Source organism: Ciona robusta, chromosome 12 (genome assembly GCF_009617815.1).
Source record: "Ciona robusta chromosome 12, ASM961781v2".
Taxonomy (NCBI): Eukaryota; Metazoa; Chordata; class Ascidiacea; order Phlebobranchia; family Cionidae; genus Ciona; species Ciona robusta.
This window is the reverse complement of record NC_143246.1, coordinates 1,664,513-1,691,431: the sequence shown is the minus strand read 5'-3', so window position 1 is coordinate 1,691,431 and position 26,919 is coordinate 1,664,513. Positions and strand designations below refer to the sequence as shown.

General features: G+C 36.0%; 1 protein-coding gene across 2 annotated transcripts; it reads left to right on the top strand.

Annotated features, from left to right (window-relative positions):
• Positions 1-232: 232 nt before the first annotated feature.
• Positions 233-26,015, top strand: LOC149726338 (uncharacterized). 2 transcript variants are annotated; one of them, XM_089889817.1, is made up of 41 exons: positions 235-686; positions 776-811; positions 1,282-1,469; positions 1,904-2,057; positions 2,629-2,757; positions 2,929-3,051; positions 3,516-3,650; positions 3,910-4,041; positions 4,207-4,344; positions 4,701-4,882; positions 5,430-5,577; positions 5,831-5,962; positions 6,572-6,694; positions 7,205-7,339; positions 7,624-7,755; positions 7,960-8,097; positions 8,353-8,534; positions 8,766-8,913; positions 9,417-9,551; positions 9,827-9,946; positions 10,187-10,315; positions 10,615-10,752; positions 11,019-11,156; positions 11,448-11,629; positions 11,970-12,117; positions 12,294-12,431; positions 12,736-12,855; positions 13,233-13,346; positions 13,691-13,816; positions 14,276-14,407; positions 14,766-14,944; positions 15,345-15,486; positions 15,722-15,842; positions 16,183-16,366; positions 21,683-21,831; positions 22,215-22,383; positions 22,982-23,052; positions 23,907-24,063; positions 24,153-24,254; positions 24,879-24,987; positions 25,349-26,015. In XM_089889817.1, exons 1-41 carry the CDS (start codon positions 626-628, stop codon positions 25,471-25,473), a joined length of 5,544 nt encoding a protein of 1,847 aa, XP_089745943.1. In that variant the 5' UTR covers positions 235-625; the 3' UTR covers positions 25,474-26,015. The 2 variants fall into 2 exon arrangements, with proteins under 2 accessions (XP_089745944.1, XP_089745943.1); XM_089889818.1 differs by lacking the exons at positions 5,430-5,577; positions 5,831-5,962; positions 6,572-6,694; ... (2 more) ...; positions 7,960-8,097; positions 8,353-8,534 and having other exon boundaries at positions 233-686.
• The last annotated feature ends 904 nt before the right edge of the window (positions 26,016-26,919 follow it).

The window sequence follows — 26,919 nt, the reverse complement described above, 5'->3', positions numbered from 1 at the left end:
TGCTATTTTATGCGGATATTGCTTAAACACAGTGTTTCTCAACCGCAAGGGTTTTCCCGCGAAGTTACTGTTGGGTGGCTGTTTAATTTATTTACAGGTTAAATTTACTAGATTAATTCACAAATCCTTGTTATTCAAACTATTAAAAAAAATTTTTATTTTAGGTCAGTTTACAAAATGTTTTGCGAAAAGTACTTTATATAATGGGAACAAAACTCTTTTAACTCATGCTTAATAATTAAGTCCACTAAGGGCTGAGAAGCACTGCTTTAACTAAGCCAGTTGTAGAAATAAGGCGCATCATCCCAGGTGTTTTGAATCACAGTATGAACAATAAGAAGTAGTCAACACGCGGATGTTGTTTGTCAGCTCAATGTTTATACAATGTAACGCGAAATTCTATTTAAAACCAACTACCTGTTGTGTTCGTAATCTATTTATAAACAGTTGAGGCGGTACATGGTCTGTATTTAACTGGAACTGCTAAGTCTTTTGTTACAGTAATTGTTTCGAGTTCTTTTTTAACTTGAAGAGATTAAACTTAAGAAAGATAGCGTTAGTTAATCCTAGCAGCAGCCTTAAAAAATATTTTTTGGATGTTTAAAAGGTCGATTTTGTTTAAAATATGACTTGGCTGACAGCGCTGATTGTTTTTATTGCAACGTCACAGTTCTTGATTACGTCAGGTAATTTTTCGCCTGTGGGGATTTCCCTATAACGAATGTAACTAGAAATAAGTAAATAGATACTCTTTTATTTACTTTTTATTTTAAAGGTTTTGGACAAAACAATTTTACCGCAACGACAACTGGTAAGTTTTATGTTACTGTTTTGTTATTGCCGCATGCTCTAAGCATTAAACACCTAGAAAAAATCATAAAGTTAAGTTTCAATGTAGTCTAGTAGTTTACTTATTAACCTATCTTTTCTCTTTCAAAATAATATTTGTCCTTGGGCAAGACACTTAACTTGCAATTGCTCCAACTTAGTGGTCTCTTATGAGTTGTCTAGATCGTCAGCCATACATTACTACCCCCCCTCACTGCCTCTCAAAAAAATCACCCACAAAGTTACATTCAAGTTAACTCGTAAGCTGGCATGAAGTGTATTAAACAGGACACTCGTGTTACACTGACTATCTTTGCCCGTTACGTCAGAATAAATAAGTTGCATTTATTCCTTCAAAACACTACAACACTAATTAGCACTTCTGTTGACAAACTAAATTGTTAGTTTTCTATTTATGTTCGTATGTAACTTATATTTTTGCATATTTTTCAGCTCCAGGAATATGCAATGTGCTCCTAAATGCTACTCACACCCCTGTTAATATCTCTTCACCAAATTATCCCAACTTGTACCCTCATAGTTCTAGCTGTTGGTGGAATTTAATTTCAAATAATCCTCGCTACCAAGTTCAACTGACTTTAAAAACTTTTGAGACGGAAACTTGCTGTGATTATCTTCAGGTACTTTAATTCTGGATTAACAAAAAAAATTTATAACACTAGCATAAAATCACAGAGAATCTGCCCAAAATATTTTAGAACAAAATATAAAAAACTAATGTAACACTCTAGTTATTTTTCTTGCTGCTCTACTTCTTCCAAAACATCCACAATAAAATATTTAAACCTCACTATTTTAATACTCATTCCATTAATTCATTGTATTTATGGCCATGGGTTACAGACAGTAACAGTTTGTGCATTAATTTTAATATATCTTGCGTCACAGTGGATAAAGCACTTGCCTCTGGCCCAGCGAAATAATAAATAAATAAAAATACCAACAAAGTTACAAACATGGTAACTCATAAGTCATAGTGTAAGAGAACAGAGTATTTGTTTTTTACAAATTCTGAATAAGTAACATTTAACTATGTTTACCCTTTTTAAAACAGATCAACAACGGCACAGAGAACGAACTCGTGAAATTACAGGGAAGTCTGACAAATCGAACACAAACATTTGTTTCGTCAAACCAATCACTTCATCTTTACTTTTACAGCGACAGCTCTGTTAGTCGTTCCGGTTTCATTGGATCGTATAAACTGGGTAGGATGTTTATTTAAGTATTAATTTCTTGTGTATTACTGTAATGCACCTCCTTCTGCAATTTACAAATGTGCCCCTGAAACTATTCACTGTGAAATATTGGTGGAATTTCTTTTTGGGGTTTGATTTTCCATCAGGACCCAAGTTTAACTTAATTAAAATAATTGGCTTGTTTGTCCGTTATGTGTGCTGACCATGCTTATTTTCTTCCAACTAAATGTAAATAGGTTTTTAACTGTAACCGTGTTTTTACAACAGTTGTTTGGTCACTATATCCTGTCTTTTCGTTTAAAATATTTTTAAATCTTCGCTTCCGTAATCGAAGAGACAAATAAAGTCATTATGATTATTATTATTAGTTCATATATTTTGTTACAGCTGACAAGTTACCATATATGTCACCTTTTAGGTAACTAACTGTTAGTTTTTTTAGTGTTTTTAACATATGTCCATAATTTAGTATTCCTAACATATGTACTGTATTGTTTTAAATAGTTAGGCCCCTGGTTTAATTTAAGATTTAAAATATTTTTAATTGTAAATTCAGTTTTTGGTTTGATTTATTTTGTAGTGTTGGACCAATGCTTGTCAGGAGCTGCTTCAAACTGTCCAACAAGTGGCGGCAAATGTCATAATGGTGTTGGATCTTTTATCTGTAAATGCCCAACTGGTATGCTGGAAACAGATGGCAGTTGTACAGGTATTTTAAACATTCATGCTTTCAAATTGAGTAAAGCTGGAAGTTAAAGCTGCCACAATTCTTTCATTGAGTAAAAGGGGGTAGTATTTGGAATACTTCTGATTGCTGTAGTGTTTATTATTGCCATTTCTCCTACAATGTTTGTATCATTTACGAATTGAATCATTGTAGATATAAATGAGTGCACAGTGAACAACCCATGTCACTCCAGTGCCCGCTGTTTCAACACGCATGGCTCATTTCAATGCAGGTGCCCACCCGGATTATATGGAACTGGTATTCTGCCTTGTAGAAGTAAGTTGACTTTCCCTGCTTTCTTTTTGGACATTTCAGGTTAATATAAAAAAATACATAGGCATAATGTTAGAAGTGCCTCAGGTGCCTTTAACCACAAATTTTTAAAAATGGGTGACAACTTATGACATAGCACTCAAGTTTCGGCATGAAACAACTTTCTGTTCTGCTGTTAAGCAAAGATGCAAACAGACAGAGCTAAAGTATATTGCATTTGCAAATTTGTCCAGTGACATGGGAAAGTGATTACTTTGTAACCCAGAGGTAATGGGTTCAAGGTTCTCCAATGCTACCATTGTGGGCGTATGTGTTTTTGAGCAAGACACTTTTGCTGCTACTCAGTGGTTCCGAATGGGGTTTTCAGTTATTAGGTACACATAAAATTGGTTACATTCGACATTTTACCCTGATTTAGAGTTAATTATATTGTTAACATTATTTTACATCGATTTTTTTTAACCCAGACATATCAGAAGCATTGCCTTGCTATGTTAGAGGTTCTTATAGATGCAATTACTATGCAAGTTGTACCAACATAAGTGGCCAGTCTGTTTGTTGGTGCAGAACTGGATTCTATGGCAATGGACATCAATGTCAAGGTATTCTAATTTTTTTTTTTTTCTAGTTCGGCCAGCTTCCCAGTTACCATGTATGTTACTTTAGGGAATTTTTTTGGAGCTTTTTTATTTTTTATACATAGGGTTTATAACTCTGTTTGTTTTATTGTATTATTAAGTTATAAATTTGCTTTTACGAGTCCCACAGACAGATTTCTTTGAACCAGGTTTGGAAAATAAAGTTTATTTATAAATAATATTTAACTTTCAAAAAATTGTGTAAGTTATTTTAAATTTTTAGATGTGAACGAATGTGAATTCACCAAAGAGAAACAATGTAACACTACTTACGGCGGAAGATGCATTAATTCTTATGGGTCTTATACATGTCGATGTAATAATGGTTATAGGCTTGATAATGGTCAATGCGCTGGTAGGTACATATACACTGCTGTGATGGATTATTTAATTATAACTAAATATTTTTCTTTTATTGTTATGTTAAGTTACTAAGCGTGTGTTAATTTCTATTTGCGAATTCCTGCGTTTTTTTTTTGTCCACCACGGTAAGATAGGTTAATTTATTTATTTATTTCAGATGTCAATGAATGCAGGCAAGGAACAGCTTATCAATGCACAAGTTACCACCATGGCACTTGTGTTAACACCTATGGATCATATTATTGTAACTGTAGTGTCGGATATAGACAAACAAGTGATAGAAAATCTTGCAGAGGTAAATAAAAATATATATTAAAGACTATGTATATTATTGAAAAATATGTTTACGTTTTTTGGTTTTGTAGAAATACTTTTAGGCAGTTTTAAAGATTATTTCCATCAAGATTATCAAATGTTAAATTTAACAATGACAGGTTTCACTGGTTGCTACATTTATGTTACGTACTTGAGTTACCATCGCTCCAAACCAGTAGTTCCTTATAAGTTGACTAAGTTACCAGTCATATACAAAAAATATATCAAAAAGTCTAAAAACCAATTACCCACAAATTGCGTTAAGTGTGTGTAAAACTGTAAACAACTATCAAAAATATCATGTGTTCTTGTCAAAACGTTTTCTTACATTTCAAGTGATATGTGGTGGCAACTTGACAGCGAGCATGGTTGCTCAAAATATTACAAGTCCATTTTATCCATCCCAATATCCAAATAATGCTGAATGTATTTGGAATATAACTTCTCCTTCTCCTCAATATCAAGTTCAACTTACTGTTGTTGAATTGGAAACAGAATCGTGTTGTGATTACTTACAAGTAAGTACAGATATTTAAATAAGTCATTGCCTTATTAAATATAATCATTCCTACTGTTGCTGCCAAACAGCCTGGTGCTGTGGCAAAGTAGTGCACCTGCCTGTAGCCTAAACTAAAGGGGAGGGGGGTTTACACAGTCATATACATGGGTTTATGGTCATCACTGTTGGTGTATGTGTCCTTGTACAAGACACTTTACGACATACACCATTATATGGCAACTTAGATTTATTACATGAAGATTTTATTGCATACCATATGTATTGGCTCTATATACCCATAACGTAACAATCAACCAAAATAATCCATTCTCACGAATCATGCTAAAAAAATGCCAGTCGTTATTCCGATCACTTTACCTTTCTTACCGAAATATTTCTGTGAATCCATTTGTTTTTTTTGACAGATTTTCCATTAAGAGAAATATTATGTAGCTGTAACAGAAGTACAATTAAAAATGTAGCTTTCATTCTTCCCTGGCCAAAAGAAATTTAACTTCTTATTTGGTAACCTTTACATTTGCTTAAACTCTACTTTTTCACTTCAGGTAGAAAATGGAACCGGAACCCATCGTATGAAAGGAAACTTAGGTGGTGGAAACACAACTTTTATTTCAGCAGATAAGAAATTAAACGCCAAGTTCTATGCAGATGGTTCTGTAACAAATTCTGGATTTGTTGCATCTTATGTTTTAGGTATGTAGAATTGAAAGTGTATGAGTCTGAATGTACAAATACTAATTCTAAGAAAATTCTAAGGTAATAATTTAAGGTGTCAGTGTTAAGCTACAACTGAATGTGTATGATAATATATATGTTTTAAAGTGGTAACTTTTGTGTGAAACTTATGTATAAACAAAGTTACAGGTTTTGGAGTGTATTTATCGATTTTCTCAAATAGACTGTATAAAATAAATGTATAGCTAAAAATATCACCATTTTTTTTCAGTGCGAGATAAATGTCCAGCAGATTTCAAGTCCAAATGTGAGATCAGTGGTGGAAGATGCGTCAACACATTCGACTCATTTTATTGTTACTGTCCAAGTGGTTTTATCACCAATAAAAACCTAACTTGCACAGGTTGGTTTTCGTATTGGACATTATTTAACCAGCACAACATGGGTGCAACAGCTATGCTTTAATTTAGCTATTTCCCACATAATTTATTCATAGCGTGTTTCAATGACTCCCTTTTTGCTGTTAATTTACTTTTCTTTTTTTGTAAATGATATATGCTTCTCTGTCGTTTTTACGGGGATAAATATAAAAATATGTTAATTATCTTATGTTATAACATTTATGTTATTTATCTGTTCAAATACAGTAGAAAAAATCGAATTAATTAAAATAAAAAAAGGGCAATTAGCAGCAGAAATGTTAGTTTTTTCTTCCTGATTTGTGAACAAAAAGGAAAACAACATTTTTGGTTGGGTCACCTACTAAAGTGGTTCACAAATCCTTTTGGATGTTATTGTAAAAGTTAATATGATTTATGTTTTAATTTGTACTTTTATTAGCGTATAGTCTTACGGTATAGCAGGCAGAGTGTTGGAATAAAATTAACGATTTTTTACCAGAGAACCCAAAAGTAATTACAATATGCCTGGTCCAATACATAATTCTGTTTTTGCAGCCAATTTCTTATTTTCTAACAAAACACGAAACTGTGTTAAATGTTTAATATTTCAGATATAAATGAATGCAATACATACAACCCTTGCCACAATTCATCTGTATGTATCAACACGCCTGGTTCTTTTTATTGTAAATGCCCAAATGGAACATACGGCAGTGGGATTACTCCTTGTAAAAGTAAGAAATAATATATTGATGTTAAAATTAAATTTATTTTTATTAAAATAATATTAAATATTAAGTGGCTAAGTCACTGCCTGTATTATTAATAATAATAATAACTTTATTTGTCTCTTCGATTACGGTAGCGAAGATTTAGAAATATTTTAAACGAAAAGACAGGAAATAGTGACAAAACAACAGTTAAAACACGCTTACAGTTAAAAACATATTTACAATTTGTTGGAAGAAATATGCATATTCGCCACACCATTAAATTCTTTATAACATACTTTATATTAATTAAACCCTTGTAGTTCAGCACAGTAGTTATTGGTGCATCTGCTTCTAGCCCAGAGATTACAGGTTCAAGACTCGTTGTTGCTTCCATTGTGGACATGTTGTGTCTTTTGGGCAAGATACTTAACAGCATTTGCTTTAACCCAATGATTATTAATGGATTGTCTTAACTGTCTTAATTTTTTTTTTGGTCAAGCTTTCTAATATTTATTTACAAATTTATCACAGACATATCAGAAGCGTTGCCATGTTATGTAAATCAAGTGTATAGATGCCATCATTATGCGCGGTGTGCGAATATAAGTGATCAATCATTGTGCTTATGTGTTGAGGGGTACCAGGGCAATGGACACCGATGCCAAAGTAAGAATGTTTAAGTTACACATAAGGTTCCGCTATTGTGAATTTATCAGCAATATATATTTCAAAAGTAAACATCCCATGCAGGGTAACAGGGAACCAAAGAAAGAACTTTGTAGATGATTGTTTTATACAACGTAGTCTGGTTAGGTCTATCTTTAAGGTTACTGAATCAATGCTTGATGTTTATACCTTTGCTAAGCAAGACACTTAATGGCAATTACACGTATCCAGTGGTAACTAAGTAATAGTTGTTTTAAATAAGTCAAACTTTTTATTTTTAACAGCTATTAATGAGTGCAGCACCACCAAAGAAAAAAGGTGCCTTCCTGAATTCGGCGGTTACTGTATTAATACATGGGGCTCCTATTACTGCAGATGTAGCAATGGATACAAATTATCAAATGGCGAATGCATTGGTATGCTAAGTTTTATTTATTTTCTTTGATCACAATTCTTTATTATGTGGGTAGGGTACTAAACCTTGGATTTTTGACAGGTTGGGTACATTAACCCTAGTCCTTACCCCCAGGCAGTTTATGTTTGTTGACTTATAAAGACTATCGTTTTCTGTACCCAAGCATGAATAAAACACATTTATTCATTTAAAAATACTATTTCAGATGTCAATGAATGCAGGCAAGGAACAGCTTATCAATGCACAAGTTACCACCATGGCACTTGTGTTAACACCCACGGATCATATTATTGTAACTGTAGTGTCGGATATAGACAAACAAGTGATAGAAAATCTTGCACTGGTTAGTTATTTGAACATTTTATCCAGATGATAATATATTTAAACTCTAGCAGGTTCAAGGGCATAGGATAAAGATTATAGGCTTAAGGCTCATCGCTGCCATTCTGGACATAAGTGTCTTTAGACAAGATACTTGGTAGTGGTTTTTTACTAGTTTTCTAAATTGTCAGTCAAAAACATTTATTAAAAATGTTAATTTGTTCACCAAATATACTTTGCCGCAAAAAGGTGTTAACATTTTTTTTCTAATTTTAAGTGAAATGTGGTGGCAACTTGACAGCGAGCATGGTGGCTCAAAATATTACAAGTCCATTTTATCCATCCCAATATCCAAATAATGCTGAATGTATTTGGAATATAACTTCCCCTTCTCCTCAATATCAAGTTCAACTTACTGTTGTTGAATTGGAAACAGAATCGTGTTGTGATTATTTACAGGTAAGTACAGATATTGAGTATTTTATATTTTCTATATACAGTTCCTTCATTTTTTAAAATATATTTCCTATATCCTATTATATATATTTCATATTAGAAATATTGGATACAGGCAGGCGCGCAAACCACTTTGTCACGGGGCGGACAAAGTGTGTGTAATAATCGATTTTTTTAATGCAGGAATAAACAAAGAAAGAGAATAAATTTAAAATCCTTTTTTTTCTTTTATAGTTATCGAATGGTAGTGGAATTGGTGATTATAAGTTACGAGGGAGCTTAAGAAATGTTCGACACACGTCCTTCAATGGTTCACTGAATGCTCATTTCTATTCTGATGGGTCAGTTCGAAGGAAAGGTTTTGTTGCAACTTACAGTTTAGGTTTGTTCATTAAATATTTTTTTATATAACCTAATTTTTTTATATACCCTAATGTAAAATTATTACTAAATATTTTTTAAGGAATAATTTGCATTTTATTGAAATTTTTAAAAGTGCCAGCATATGCTGTGTAAAAAATTATAAGTTTTTGAAGTTTGTTGTGAAACGAACAGATTCAGAAAATTTAACTCTTTTGTAATTGTGGAAATTAAATAACAACTGATTTTGCAATGTTAGAAACAGCTGTTTTGGTAATTTTGGTTATTACACCAACATTTGGTCCTACATACAGGAGACATGCAATGACAGCAGATAGAGCATTGGTGTAATAAGAATGTTTTTACTGGAACAGCTATTTTTATTATTATGTTATGCCCAGTAGTGAGAATGAGGTGTATACAACAACATTAGAAAACCTAAATTTGTGGGTATAATTAAATCACTTAAAAAAAATTAAAAATGTTTTCACTTTGATTTATTTTTAAACGTTAAATTATATTTAGTTTCGAATTTGTGCCACACCCAAGCTGCCATGAAATGCCATTCTCCTGCTGGTACTTGCGAGAATGAAGTCGATTCATATCGCTGTAGATGCAATAGTGGGTATACGTCGGTGAACCAAAGCAAGGAATGCATAGGTGATGTGTTTGTCTTATTCTTGGGCTTATTGTAAAAACTGATACTATATAGTGATGGGCACAAAACCTTTATAAACACAGGGAAAGTAGTAATAGTTCTATACTATTATTGTGGCCGTTTATGTCTTGGGCTGGATACATTATCGCCACAAAATCACAAGGTGTATAAAGCAATTTTCTGTGGCGTGCAATTTGACACCTGTGTATTACATCCACGTTGCCGTACAATATATTCTATACACAAATAATAAACAACTAAATTTTCTCTAATCTAGACATAGATGAATGTTCTGGAACCTCCGTTTGCCACAAAGATGCCGAATGCATTAACTCGCAAGGCTCATATGCTTGTATGTGTAAGCCATCATATGTGGGAGATGGCTACAATTGCAGAGGTAAAAATATCGTGTTCTGGGTCTATTGGCTATAAGAAGACACCGATGTTATAACTCGACAGTGAGCATGAGGTGTATGAATACACCATGTGTGTCTGGTGTATAAGAAGATACTTATGTTATAACATGACAGTGAGCATAAGGTGTATAAACACATCATGTGAGAAAAAAACGATTAAGAAAAACTGTGTCCTATCCCACTTCAATTTAAAAACAAAATTTACATCTTCAATTGTTTAGACGCATCTGGTTCATTACCTTGCAATGGTACTTCATCATGTGATATAAATGCTCAATGCTTAAACTCTTTAAATCAGTTTGTGTGTGTTTGCAATCAAGGGTTTTCTGGGAATGGACATAACTGCACCGGTAAAATTTTAAACAATTTATTTGTAATTGTGTCATAACATACAATGACTGCCATAATAGGGTATTTATAAAATGCACTTTTTTTGTTGTAAGTTATTAAAATCTTGTGCAAATAAAAACTATTTATGTTATGTTGGCGTACTTCTTTTAATGTTTTAAGGTCAAGCTTGCATGAAAGTCACCAACACAAAGTGTGGCAGTCAGTACAGTTATAATTGTAAAAATGCTCTTTCAGTGGCAGAATGTGCAAAAATTGTTATTTTTTCCAATACAAATTAATTAATTTTTTTTCTTGCTAGATGTGAATGAATGTGATGAAGACAATCAGAGTTATTGCAACAATGGCACCAATGAAGGTGGAGAATGTGTGAATAATATCGGTTCATATTATTGCAACTGCAAACCTGGATATTATCTTACTGGATCAGTATGTGTTGGTAAGAAAGATTGTTTGCTATTATGAATAGATGAAACTTGTTTATCCTCATATGGTCAGAAAAAGACAGTTGTTTTAACACAGGTGTTTTATTTTATACACCTCGTGCCTGCCTATGAGATACGACATAACTTTTTGAGTATTTTTTGTCTTTATGGCTAACAATTTGAACAATTCATTCATGAAACCAAATTGAAGCAATGTTCGTTTGGCTTCCCGAGGACCTTAACTATATTATTCCTGGCACCAACACATAGTATCATACAGATAGAAATGAATGTACGAATGGTGAGGCATATGAATGCACAAGATACAACCATGGCACTTGTGTTAACACTCGTGGTTCTTATTATTGTAACTGTAGAGATGGATATCAACCTACAATGGATCAGAAGTTATGTAAAGGTAAACAATTCTAAAATAACTATGACAAATATGTTTAATTATTTTTATGATTTTTAATTCAAAACTAGAAATAATTTCAGAGCACAATTATGCAAAGCAGCTTAAAATCTGTTATTTTTTACTTTTAGTGCTCGCTATGACTTAGTCTGTTTTCGCTTTAACTCATCTGTTTTCTTTAACTTATCTGTTTTTTCTTAAGATGTGTGAACAAAACACTTTTTAAGAACTGGACTGTCACTGCCCCACCGAGGAAGGTTAAATAAGATACATTCATTTATTTTCATTTTTCAGTTGCTTGTGGTGGCAACCTGACTGCAACATTCACTCCAAAGAATCTTACCTCACCATTATACCCAAGTGTATACCCCAACAACTTGGAATGTAAATGGAACATTAGTTCAGCTGATCCTTCATACCAAGTTCAGTTTAAAGTCACTTTTTTCAAATCGGAAACTTGCTGTGACTTTCTTCGTGTAAGTAAAAGATTTTCTAAAACAACTATTATATATTTGCTGTAACACATTAAAAGTTATATATCGACAAAATTAGTTACATTGAATATTCGGTAAGGTCTATGCAGTAAAACCCAAGGTGTATGGGACGAGTAATTGGCAACTGTGGCCCGAACCTTTTTGGGGGGGTTTTATGTATGGCCGATAATTTGGACAGCCTATTAGTGACCACAGAGTTGTAGAAATGGACATTAAGTGTCTTGACACACATACGCACGGTGGTGGCAGCGACAACCTTTGAACCCATTATCTCTAAGTCAAGGCAGGATGTTATGTTGTTGTTAAATATCATTGTACACAGATATATGATGGTTTGAAATACGAATATCTACGTGGTGTTTATTTTTCCATATCAAGATATTACGTATCCACACAAGGATGGCTGCTGTTAAGATTTTACACCAACAACAGATACACCTTTCCTGGATTTGTAGCAAGTTATGAATTAGGTTTGTGAGTTCAATATTAAATTTATTATAATTTACAAATATTCATCCTGGCATAGCGTGGAATACAGGTGTTTTGTTGCATACTGAAAAGTTACCAATGTTATTATTTTATAATATATTTAAGTGGTAACCCTCCCAAAAAAAGCCTTATGTGTGACTTTGGTAAACCATTTCAGTTTCGGATGAATGTTCACCTCAGGGGGTTGCTGCCAATTGCTCTTTAACTGGTGGAACTTGTATTAAAACTGTTGGATCCTTCACGTGTAGTTGTCCACATGGGTATACACTTAGCAGAGATGGATATTCTTGCAAGGGTAAGTCTTTTATAATGGTATCTATTATTTTTTCCATTTTTTCTGACGAGCACCATGGCTCAATTAAAACTACCAGGTTCGATGATCAACTTGTGATAGGGCTATATGTCCTCAGCAAAACATTTCATAAACATTGATTCCAGTGAACCTTAATAGGTTGTAGCACGCTGAGCGTCATTACCACTCTAACCTAAATCTCTGGTTCCAAACCCCCAACATGCTATAATACCTCATACACATAGAAAAGTTAAAAACCTAAACCTTGGACTAAAATACATGAACACAACAAACCATTCTATTTCAGATAATAACGAGTGCCTTCAAAACATATGTCATTCGAATGCGACATGTATCAACACACCCGGCTCATATCGTTGTGAATGCAATCCTGGTACTGTGGGAGACGGGTTTTTATCTTGTAGAGGTGCGTTTTAAAATGGTTTTAAAATAAAGTTGATTTTCTTGGTCAAGATACTCTACAGTTTGCAGCAAACTTATTCAGAAAAAAATATGGATATTTGTTGCATTTTTGGTGGGTTGTGGCAAGCACAAGGTAAAGACACTGCATGGAACCAGCACCATAGCACAGTGGCTATAGTGCGTGCATCGTTACCAAAATTTACTGGCTGCGCTGCTACTATTGTGTGTGGGAGCGTACGTGTTTTTGGGCAAGACACTTTACACTAAATGTCCCAACCCAGTGTTTACTAATATGTTGTTCGAAGTGTTGGCCATGTTGGGAAAAACAATTATGTATACAGTTTCATGTGCAGAAAAACTGTTATTAAAGTATTTTCTTAGGTTGGTGGCCTTGTACTGAACAATGCAGTGAAAAAGCTCGCTGTTTAACGGTCCATGGCATCCACACTTGTGTATGTGATGGTGGATATACTGGTAATGGAACATCATGTGAAGGTAAAGTAAAATTTAGTAAAAATATTAACAAGCAAAAGAACAATTGTTTGCACCATTAGTAATATTGTTGGAGTGCTCAACTTATAACCAGGTTACTGGGTTAAAATCTTAATGCTTCTACCATTGTGAACATACATGTCCATGGGCAAGACACCTAACGATAATAGCTTCAAGCCAATGTTTAGTAATAGGTTGCCTACTGTAAAAGCTAGGGGTTAGTAGGAATGAGATTTGGCCCAATATCATTGTTAATTAAGGTTTGTGGTTAAGAATTGTCATCTATGAATTGAAACTATCATTTAAAGAAGTTATTTTTTATCTTCTGTTTCTGTATTGCTTTGCAGATATCAATGAATGTCTTACCACAAATGAACCACGTTGTATACACCCTGGGCAGTGCTTTAATACCATAGGATCTTATTACTGCTATTGTAAGAATGGGTATACATATGATGGAACTAATTGCACAGGTAAATATGAAGAACAATTTTATGTCATTTTAGAAAACTTGAAGCTAAATATACATAATTTATAAGCCTTTATTTAAAAAAAATACGTTTGAGTCTATTCTTTATTAATAAAAAATAAATATTTTAACAGACTAGAAGCAAAGTATTTTATATATATATATACTGGGTTTTAAAGATGTGTATATAACACTTAATCTTATATCAAACAAAAGCCAGTTTGCCAACGCTGGTGCATATTAGTTTGATTTCATGACAATATCCTATCATTGCTACACATTAAGGATTTGGTTCTAAGAGAATGTAACAACAAAAATTATGTCCAACCAACTGTTAAATAAAAGAAATATTTTGCCTAAATGGCATCGTCAGTCTCTTCTTCAAACAGAATTTTGTTAAACTCTTTGAACACCAGACCAGATTCACGCAATTAATTATAGTTATTGCAATACATTGTTACAGATATTGATGAATGTACAAGTTGGGACATATGCAAAACTAGTGAGGGAGGTGACTGCATCAACACACCTGGCTCGTTCACTTGCCAATGTCAGTCAGGCTTCGAACTCAATCCAGACAGACGCAGCTGTAGAGGTAAAAGTTATCAGAAAAAAACTTATAACAATTTTAAATTCAAATTTTTCCCAAAAAAATCATTGATTTTTGTTAAGTTTGTAAAGTTTTACAGATATATTTGCACTTACTGAACCCCTTACTTTTTCTACCCTGATCTCTTTTAAATTGCAATAAACCTAACAGCACAGTAGTATAGGTGTATGTCCTATTGCCTTCAAGTCTCAACCCCACAATTTTAGCAGTGAATGTCATTGCCTGGGTGCTTTTTTTTTAAAAAATATAAAAATACAATCATTCACAAAGTTATGTACCTGGTAACTTGTAAGCGGCATTTTTAATTGTTTTCTGAGTTATAACTTTCAAGTGACAATTTCAGTGAGATGTGGCGGGGATTTGGTTGCCACTTCAACATTACAATTCCTCACATCTCCACAATACCCAAACCAGTATCCTGACTTCTTGTATTGCAATTGGAATTTAACCAAGTCACGTCCTGGTGTGTTGTTTGTCAATGTGGTTGAATTAAACACAGAACCATGCTGCGATTTCTTGCAGGTTAGTGTTTTACTACAAAGTTACACACGTGGTAACTCGTATGCGGGCACGAGGTGTATGAAACAGAACACCTGTGTTATAACTACTGTCCTTTTTTCGGACCACATGAGGATAAAGTTACATTCACATTCATCTACTTTTAATTTCAAACAACCTTAAGACAAGAGCAAACTCTGGCTTAAAACTCAGGTATCATGGTTTGCCACGTTATAAGACCTCACCCATGTAGAATAAAACTGTAATGTAAGCCACGATAGCCTTTTTGTGCAGCATATGCGTAAAAAATCTCCAGTAACCAATCACACGAAAAATACCCACATTATAAACTGTTAGAGCTGTTATACAACGCAACAAATAGTAATATTCAATAAACATTCAACTAATTCCAATTTTTTTCCAGCTCTTTGAGGATAACCGCCGAGTGTTTCGTTATTCTGGAATTCAAAATAACAGAAGTTACCACACTGATGCAAACTCTCTTCATATTCGCTTTAACTCAAACTTTGCTGGGCAAAGAAAAGGATTTCTCCTGTCATACAGGCGTAAGATATTATAGACAACGACCCTACAGTTTTAGCAGCGCATGTTATTGTGCAGAATACTTAAATTATTAAACCTATGAAAAAAATTAAAAGCACAATCATTCCTAAAGGTATATATCTGGTAACTTGTAAGCAAGCACGAGGTGTATAAAACAGAATATCCGAGTTATAATAACTGTCGTTGCCCCGCCAACCAAGAATAATGTTACATTCATTCTATAATTTCACTTTTCAGTTGAATACAATGAAACTGGTTGTCCAGTTTTGCCGTTAAGTCCACTTGCTATTGAACAACTGAGTGATAAATCATCACTAGATGTCACTATCTCATGCTCTTTGAATCTTGTCTCGGTCAGGTTTGTAAAGTGACATATTTGCCTTTTGTGCCCAATGTTTTTTTTCTCAAAGAGTTTATTTTGTTACTATGTTTTCATCCATAGTGTGTTTTAATGACTGAGGTTTTGCTACTAATTTCCTCCTCTTAACTAATTTATATAAGATCTTGACTATCATACTAAAAAAATAAACGTTTAAATGAAATTTAGACCTTGGGCAAGACATTTATGTCAATAGGTCCAAGCCAAATCCAGTTGTCAAAAAACTCGTAAGCAGGCACAAGGTGTTTGAACTGTCCTTGCCTCGTCACTTGACAAATAAGCTACGTTCATTTCACTAACCATATTTTCGCTACCCCAGAATCCCGGCATGTAATCTTTCAATGGCTGGCATAGAACCTGATGCAGTTTACATAGCTCCTACAGATCAAAATCTCACATCCGTGTCCACCCATTGCAAGTCCCATATGATACGCTTATCAAACGGCGAATACATTTCTCAAATTAACATTCCCACTGCTTACAGCTGTGGTGCTGTTTCTGTTGTAAGTATTTGTTTGAAAATTTAAAATAAAATCTTATTGCAACTATCATACTACTTGATTATGAATGAATGAATGAACATATTGTGATGAATTCTTATAGTTGTGTATTTATTTTATGTCTTAGCTGTGTATTTCCTCTATTCAGAGCGCGATTTATGTTTTATTCTATGTCTATGTTAAGTTACAGAGCGTGAGTTAATTGCTATTACCGCATTCCTTCGTTTACGCATTCCTTCGTTTACCGCATTCCTTCGTTTTACATTATTGGCACATTCCTGTATTTTGCGTGCTGCTGTTGATTGGTTAATTTCGTGGGCGTGACGTTGCATTTTATAGTTTAAGAATAAGGTCAGTTGCTTGTGGTTGAGTTCGTGAGCGGTCTTACTTTTGTCTAAAGAAGAAAACGCTACACTTCTTTCTGGCGTCCCTGGGTGGGCTCAACATGGAAGAGATGGAAGCAGAATTCGCGAAGAAGTTTGGTGAACTTCAAGACCATTTCGATGAACGTATTACGAGAGTGTATCGGAGTCTGACCGATCGACTGGATCAGTTACCAACGAACAGGAGCGAAAGGAGGGCTAAATCCGAGAACGCTGACGGTACAAAGGTTAGTGGTTTCCCTGTGCGCAAGGACGTCGTTAAGTTGAAGGAAACGTTTAACGGTACTGACTGGTGGGGGTTTAAACGGCATTTCATGAATGTTTCCATGGCTAATGGCTGGACTGAGGAGGTTAAGGGTTTTCAACTTGCGTGTTGCCTTAAGGGAGAAGCCTTGTTTATTCAAAACAGTCTGCCGGAACCTAAGCGGTTGGACTTTGAATCGTTGTCTAAAGCGTTTAATCGAAAATATGAAAAGTCTAACTCGGTGCAATGTCGTGGCCTGTTCTTTACGGCAAGACAAGATCGGGTCGAATCGCCAATAGACTTTGCGTACCGCCTACAGTCGCTGTTTCAAGAAGCGGATGTTAATGTGTCGAGAGAAGACGGGGAGAGATTATTGATAGAACAGTACGCGGCTGGGTTGCTCGATTCTTCTTTGCGGCATTCTGTGAGGTTGTCTCAGGCATCTACGCTCGACGCCGCGATGGAACTAATTGCGAGCCTTACAGTAGACGCCCCGCAACTGAATCAAACCTATCGTTCTACAGGCAGTAATTCAGCTGGAGCGGCACGATGTTATATTTGCGGCGCGCCTGGCCATTGGCAACGAGAGTGTCCAAATCAAAACCGTGCTTCCACCACGCGGGGCTCGAACCAACGTTTTATGACTGGAAATCATTTAAACCACTAAGGACTGGAGTCCTCGCCCCCACTCCAGTCTTGCCTTTGGCGGCGGCCGGAAAATCTTCCACAACCGAATCCTGTTTTTATATAAATTGCGATTTTCTTGGTTTGAATTGTAACTTTCTGGTCGATACCGGATCCGTGGCCACCATTGTTAATAAGTCCTCCGTGTTTGATGAAGTGCCAAAAGAATGTCGGCCGCAGTTGCGCGAGACAAGTTTGAGTTTAATTACCGTGAAGGGCGAGAGTCTAGCTTGTTGTGGCGAGGCCCGTATTTCACTTAACATTGGAGGGCGCCGGTTTGAACAATCAATGTTGGTCGCGGAGCTATCCGGTTGTCACGGTATAATAGGCATCGACTTTTTAAAACGGAATCGGTGCTATTTGGACTTGATGTCTTCGAAAATTCAGATTCAAACCATAACTGTGAATTTAGAAACCAATCCAGGTCAATTACGCCGACTTAGTAAACCATCACTTGAGGTATCGCATGTTTCCTCTAAGGCCCTTCCCGATCACTTGAGCTGTTTAATTCCCGCCGAGCTTACGGCGACGCAGCGGGCACAATTCGTTAAACTCGTTGTAAAGTACCAAGATGTTTTTCGTGAGAGTAACGGGACCCTTGGACGGACTGCGATTGTAAAGCACAAAATTGTAACTGGACTGTCACAGCCTATACGACAACCGCCGCGAAGGATGTCTTGGGTAAAGCGCCAGCTCGCGGAAAAAGAAATCGAGCGCATGTTATGCGAAGGGATAATTGAACCCAGTCAAAGCCCTTGGTCGTCTCCCATTGTACTGGTCACAAAAAAAGACGGCACTCAGCGGTTTTGTGTGGACTTTAGGAAGCTTAACGCTGTCACGAAAAAAGATGCCTATCCTTTACCTAACATAGAAGAGATGTTAGAGGTGTTGGGAGGGTCACAGTGGTTTTCCACACTGGATCTAGCTAGTGGGTACTGGCAAGTAGAAATGGACCCTGTAGACAAAGAGAAAACGGCGTTTTCATTAGCCGGGAAGGGTCACTTTCAATTTAAGGTAATGTGCTTTGGGTTGACTAATGCTCCTGCCACTTTTGAGCGTTTAATGGAACGGGTGTTAGCTGGTTTATTGTTTAACTCTTGTGTTGTCTATATTGATGATATTGTTTGTTTTTCTCCTGGTTTTAGTACTGCCTTACATGAGCTGGAGGTAGTGTTCCGTCGCCTTCGTGCTGCAGGCTTGAAGCTTAATCCGAAGAAGTGCACTTTTCTCTCCCGAAGGACCAAATATTTGGGCCACATAGTTGGACACGACGGAGTGCGCTGCGACCCGGAGAAGACGAGAGCGGTTGGTGAGTGGCCGAGGCCCCATAATGTCAAAGAATTACGCAGCTTTTTGGGCTTTGCTTCCTATTACCGCCGTTTTATTCGAGGATTCGCCTCTATTTCGGCTCCCTTAACAGCACTGACGCACAAGAACGTCCGGTTTGCTTGGTCGTCCGCGTGCCAATCTTCGTTTGACGAGTTAAAGTCGGTTTTGACATATGCTCCAGTGTTGGCATATCCTTTACGCGAGGCAAGGTTCACCTTAGACACAGACGCCAGTGACACTGGCGTTGGGGGAGTACTTGCTCAAAGCGTGGACGGTAAGGAAAAAGTAGTTGCTTACTGTAGCTCCACGTTAAGCAAGACCGAACGTCACTATTGCACCACGTTTCGGGAGTTGTTAGCTGTGGTAAAGTGTATTAAGAAGTTTCGCCATTATTTGTGGGGAAGAGAATTTACACTACGCACTGACCACGCTTCCTTAAAATGGCTGCTGACTATGAAAAACCCGGAGGGTATGTTGGCCCGGTGGCTCTCGGTTTTGGGCACCTACCAATTTCAGGTTGAACATAGGCCGGGGAGGCAGCATGTAAATGCGGACGGGTTGTCTAGGCAACGCTGTAAACGGGACGCCTGTCTTGATTGCGACAACGCTAAAAGCGAGGCGGTGGTTTCGGTATTGCAAACGCAGTCTCGCCGACCGAGCGAGCAATACGCCTCTGGTTGGCTCGAACAATGGTCTCTCGATGAGCTGCGTCGCTGGCAGAATGAGGATCCGTCGATTTCTCTTATATTGAGGCACAAAAGTTGCAGCCAACACGCGCCGGATACTTCGCAATTGGCGTTGCACGATACAACTCTTTCTTATATAAGGCAATGGGATCTACTAGAGGTACATCAGGGCTTGTTATATCGCGTGTGGAGACCAGACAATAACTTTGATTCCCCAGTGTTAGTGCTGGTCGCCCCACAAGGTTTACGAAGGGAAATCTTTCACCATTTACACGAACTCAGAACGGGTGGTCATTTTGGGATCACTCGAACTATATACGCCATACGTCGTCGGTTTTATTGGCCGGGATTAGCGGAAGACGTTAAACAATGGTGTAGATGGTGTATTCCGTGTTCTCGACGCAAACCAACCCATGGCCGACCGCATCGTCCACTAGTGCAAAACATTTCATGCGGCCCTATGGAACGAGTAGCTATAGATTTTCTCGGCCCGTTACCTCGAACAAAGAATGGGAATCAATACATTTTGGTTGTTGTGGATTATTTCACAAAATGGACCGAAGCTTTTGCTTTGCCGAATCAGTTAGCGACTACCACGGCCGAAACCCTGGTGACACAATTCTTTTTAAGGTTTGGTTTTCCAAAAGTCTTACACTCGGACCAGGGTAGAGATTTTGAATCGCACGTTTTTCAAGAGATGTGCCGTTTGTTAAACATCCGGAAAACCCGATGCACGCCGTATCGACCACAGTCCGACGGTCTTGTGGAAAGGTTTAATCGTACCCTTTTACAAATGTTGTCTACTTGCGTAAATGATTACCACGACGATTGGGATAGTCACCTACCTTACCTTTGTTTAGCTTACAGGTGTTCACGCCATGAATCTACCAAGTTTTCACCAAACAAACTGATGTTGGGAAGAGAAACGACTCTGCCGTTAGAGCTGATGGTTGGGTCGCCACCAGGGTCGCGAACGTTTCGGTGCCACACGGGGTTTGTCCAGGACATGCAGTACACCCTGACAAACTCGTTCGAAGAAGCGCATCGATCGTTAAAGAAATCCGCCGTTCGCCAAAAGCGCAACTACGACCGCAACATGCAAGTGGTAGAACCGTTTACAGTCGGGGATTGGGTTTGGTATTTTTACCCTCCGGCAGCTAGAAGAAAACTGGGACATGGGTGGATTGGCCCCTATTTAGTGCGACAACAGCTCAATAATGAACTCTTTGTGATACAAGGCTCGGCTACCGCGCGTCTTAAAGTAATACATGCCGACAATCTTCGCAAATATGAAGCCGAACATTTACCGGAGGACTGGACGCGTGAACGCGACGCTGTGAACGTTGGACAGCAGAGAAGTGATGCGCGTACACCACCACAAGAACGGACAGAGACCGGCGATCGGTCGAGTGCTGAGATGCTGCCCGGTGGCGATGTTGGAGCAAATGACAATGTTTCCCTGTTTGGTCGAGTTCGTCGTCCACCGCGACGTTTAACCTATGATGTGTATTAGTGTATTATTGGTGTAATTTCATTTTGTGTGTTATTCGTTTGGGGACAAACGTGTTTAAGTGGGGGGGAGTGTGATGAATTCTTATAGTTGTGTATTTATTTTATGTCTTAGCTGTGTATTTCCTCTATTCAGAGCGCGATTTATGTTTTATTCTATGTCTATGTTAAGTTACAGAGCGTGAGTTAATTGCTATTACCGCATTCCTTCGTTTACGCATTCCTTCGTTTACCGCATTCCTTCGTTTTACATTATTGGCACATTCCTGTATTTTGCGTGCTGCTGTTGATTGGTTAATTTCGTGGGCGTGACGTTGCATTTTATAGTTTAAGAATAAGGTCAGTTGCTTGTGGTTGAGTTCGTGAGCGGTCTTACTTTTGTCTAAAGAAGAAAACGTTAATTATTAATGCTTGGCAAAACAGTGTAGTGTTCTGGCCCAGAAACTTTTTGTCCTTCAAAATTTTGCTTCTATTTTTCATACAGATGTCAAACGAATCGATCACCACAAATTATACATTACAAGGAGTTATGAAATACAGTGGCACAATATTAACAAGTACATTTCAATGCGTTTTCCAAAGGAATTTACAAACTAGTGTTGAGATGAAAGTGGAAAAAAGTCATAATATCATGTAAGTTGAAAGTTTGGTGCCTCCTTAACTTTTGTTAAAATTCAAAAAAAATGTTTCTATTTTCATCAGCAAATTAACACTGTGGGGCCAAGGCTTGATGCTGCCACTAATTTTATAAATAAATATTTTCATAATTTTGCACAAGGTTGCACATGTGTAATTTATAACTCATTAGCAGCACAAGGTGTACAAAACAGAACACCTGTGTTATAACACATGAAGTAATAAAGTTCATAGGTCTGCAGAAGCTTTAAAATGTTTTCAAAACTATTTTTTACTCCCTGCGAGGTATATATGTTAGAAATATCTGTTTCGGGTAAAAAACATTTTTGCATTAAAACCCCACTGTTCTAATGCTTTTGTTTTTTATTTCTTTTCGTTAGACGAATACCTCTAAAGAACTCGATGCAAACAGGAAACTTTCATATTATAACTGGGTTGTATAGTGACTCTATGTACCAAAACTTATTACGCAATCCTACATTGAGAGTAGGTGATTTTATTTATATGAAGATTCATCTTGATTACCAAGGAGACAATATGGTTTTGCAGGTAATAGTTTCAATCTGTGTGAATATAAGTGTGTGTGCAGTAGTTTGTAGTCTTGGTTTATTTGAAAACTTTCTTAAAATGATGTAGCTTAACACAGAGCATGATGTGTATTAATACACCGTGTGTTCCTGGTGTATAAGAAGCCATCCATGTTATAACTCGAGAGTAAGCATGAGGTGTGTGTCTGGTGCATAAAAAGACACCCATGTTATAACTCGACAGTGAACATGAGGTGTATGAATACACCATGTGTGTCTGGTGTATAAGAAGACACCCATGTTAAAACTCGACAGTAAGCATGAGGTGTATGAATACACCATGTGTGTCTGGTGTATAAGAAGACGCCCATGTTATAACTCGACAGTGAACATGAGGTATATGAATACACCATGTGTGTTTGGTGTATAAGAAAACACCAATGTTATAACTCGACAGTGAACATGAGGTATATGAATACACCATGTGTGTTTGGTGTATAAGAAAACACCAATGTTAAAACTCTAAAACGAACATAAATGCACCACCTATCTTATACCTTGACATATATATTTAACAAATTTAGCAAAGTTAGCATTAATAAACACAATGTTTTTTACAGGCAACAGAATGTTGGGCAACAAATAAGAAAAATCCAAACTCGAAACCTCGCTATTTAATGATATCTCATGGGTTTGTTTACAATTTAAAATATATTATATTTGATATTTAAATATTTGAAAAACACTCGTGCCATAAAACTTTCGCTATGTCGAGGATAAATAAGCTTTAATTTTACCAAACAACTGAAAATCTTATCTTTTCCATTACTTATGAATGAGTTTAACTTAATCATCCTTGTGTGGCGAGACAACGATAGTTTTTAATATTTTTGTAACTTTATGAATGATTGTTCGAATTTGTTTCAGTATGTGGCTGGCAGTTCAAATATCCCATAAGAATCCTCAAAATGATTGAATGAATAAATGTACCTGTAGTGTTTTGGTTTAATGCTAACGCCATCAAGTGATTGTAAATTGTTAATGTGCAACACTTATCGCCTCGTGTATGAAATTATGACAATAGATTATGATTCTAAAAATACTGTAACCGAATAAGTGTGTAACTTCATAATAAACCATTTGAATCTGTATTCATCGGCTGTGATCGATACTAAGCGTAATAGAATACTACAGTACCGTGCTTTATTCTTGCGTGGTCATAAAACCATAGTCGTCATAACACAGGTGTTCTGTTTCATACACCTCCTGCCAGCTTACGTGTTACAAAAATATAATTTTCTAGGTAAATGTTTTTTTATATTTTATTATATGGCTGGCAATTTGTACAACCCATTAGTGACTACTAGGTTGGAGCAATTGCCAAGTGTCTTGCCCAAGAACGCATAGTCCACATTTGTAGCAGCGACAACCCTTGAACCCATAACCTATAGGTTAGAGGCAGGCGCCCTAACCAACTGCGCCAGAGTGCTCAACTTAACGTGTTGGAGATTTGTTGAAACAATGTTCACATATTTTTAATTACAGATGCCCCCAAGACTCCCCTAACAATGCTATCTACAATGATCAATCTGCATTAAAGTTGAAGTTCAAAGCCTTTCGTTTTTTTAACGATTACAACACTTTATATTTCCACTGCGGGATAACAGTTTATGACTCAACGGTTTCGAGATGTGCAAAACCTGTAAGTTTTAAACTATTTTTGTAAATGAATACAAAAATAACGTTTTCTTTTTTTTTCTTTTATTAATGTTTGCTTTTTTTATTTCATAGAGTTGTCCAGATACAAGAAGGAGACGAGCAACTGAAACATTAAAATCTTCTGAAGATGTTTACACAGTTGGCCCAATTACCCTGATATCACCATGTGATCAGGTAAGCTTTTATGAATGAATAATTATTTATACTAATGTGGTAGGGCAATAACAGTCGTTATACCAAGCATGTTTTTCCATACACCTCATGCCTGCTTAGAAGCTATCACAGATGCAACTTTGTGAACGACTGTATAAAGGATACAGTTTCGCTATGTATTAGTTAATAATTATGTAACCTTGATGTTGTACATTAGCTCAATGGCTAAAGTTTGTGGGGCGAATGTCAACCTCGTGATCACTAATACGTTGTCCAACTTTTAAAACCTCAAAACAGGTTTTTAAAATATCATAATCAAAAAATGCGCACTGAGTAACTTATAATTAGTCCGAGGTGTAAAACATATCGGTAACCAAGAGGTAATGGGTTCAAGGCTCGTCGCTGCTTCCATTGTAAGAGTATTTGTCCTTGGGCAAGACACTTAATGGCAATTGCTTCAAGCCAGTGGTAACTAATTGGTTGTAAACTTTCAGTCATACATAAAATAAATAAAAAAATCCAATAACAACTGTCGTATTGTGGCCTGGCAAGGATAAAATAAGTTACATTCATTCAAGTAGATTCACTATTTTAAGAAAAATTAGTAATATGTTTTATAAAATAGTGTATTTTACTGTATTGCAGCCTGAAGTTTGTGAACACCTTTGTAATATTGTTGACGATACAGCTGTGTGTTCATGCAATGAAGGATACCAACTTATTGCTGATGGAAGATCATGTCTTCCAGTTAATGGTTAGTATTTCTATTTTGTTTCGATGGTGGTAATTAGGCGCTGCCTCAGTAAAATGGTTTGAGATCAGCGAAGCTCGTATTGTTGGGTGGGGGGGGGGGGGGTGGAGGAAACACAACAGCAATTATTTCAATGGAGTGGTGCTTTATAGGTTGTCTAAAAAATATAAAATCTCCCCAAAAATAATCCTCTACAAAGTTGCATATATGGTAACTCGTAAACAAGCACAAGGTGTATCTAACAGAACACCTGTGTTGTAACGACTTTAAAGTTGCCTCATCTTGCTGGATAAATAAGACCCATTCAATCAAGCACTTGTAACACTGAACCTTTTCACCAAAATATTTGTTCCTTACTTTTCAGACGAAGAGAATTCCTCATCTCTGCCACAACCAAGTTTAGAATACGTTAAATCCGCAATAATAATACTTCTTACTTTAGTCATTCTGGTTCTCATTTTTGTGAACTATCGAATCAGAAAACGGTAAAATGACATAATAAGACTAAAAATTGAAACATACCAGGAATTTGACATATGTACCGGTCATTTTAGTGGCATGATTATTTAAACACCTGTTTTATTTATTTGGTAATACTAAGTTTTTTTGTGTAATTACCCCAAATATTAATTTCAATGTATTTTAGGTTTGGATAAGATAATCCATGTTTTTATTCTTTTACAGAGAGTCAAAAGGAGCATTACTAAAATTGTTAAAAACACGATTAGAAAATATAAAGATATAATGTTCTGTTAATCGTAACTATGTCTTACCCACAGTACTGAATTTAAATGAATGAACAAAGTTATATTTTTTATATTATTTTTTTTTTTAATTTTGCCTTACATTATAAAATTCAAGTTTTAATTAAAAAAATTGTTTAAGATATCTATATCAATACATTTTACATAAGCAAAGAACAAACATATATAATTGTAGTTGCTTTACCCTATAACCATATAATATTATAATTACTGAAATGTATAATCAACATTGAATCAATATTTCTTTGTTACTGTTTTCAAAGAGATAAATACAAAGTTATTGTGCATATTAGCTTGTATATATTTAACACCAAATAGACACGAGATGTATGTAACAGCTAGAACACCCATGTTATTGTCGTTACCTCGCCACGCGAAAACGTTTACTTAAACTGACTACAAGTCATGTTAAGTGCAAGAAAGCATATATAATGAATATGCCAACAAATTACTATGGTAGCAGCATTTAGCCTTGAGGACAGAGTAACTCGATAAGCGAAAAATGCGCGAGACAAGTCAAAACAATTATAATGGGCCAACTCGTTAAGTCACAACGTAAAATAAACACAAGCAATCAACCGTTTACGATGAACAAACATAAACATGAAAACGCGTAAACAGCAATAATAAATTTTCTGTTTTAAAAAAAATTGTCAAAACAAAATAGATCCCTTTTACAATAGTTCTTTAGGACTGGGGATAAAACGTTTTAACTCCTTACGCTATAGCCTTTTGTTTTTTTCTTAGAAATATCTGAGAACTGTTAAAACTTACGTGATTTGAATTGTTTAAGTGCGACTGTTAGAAAACTGCTGACAGTCTTTTCCTATTTAGCCGTCAGTGGCGTCTATTGAACTGTCAGAAACGTCATAACCAGTTTTCTACAATATTTCTTAAAGGGTTTCGGAAACTTCTTATTGTGGATCGAAAGGCTTTAGATTTTATTGTTTAAGCTATAATATCCTTCTCCGCATTTCTTTGATGGCTTATTACCATTATATATGGTGAAGCAAAAACCGTTCTCGTTCTTTATTAAAAGCAATAAGACCCGTTTGGAGAACTCTAACAGGCCGAATGCTATATTTGTATAAAGGGACAAGCCGATAATATTCGAAACACTAAACAAAACGCTGCAAGATAGTTTAACCTTTAGACGTATAGGCTTAATTCT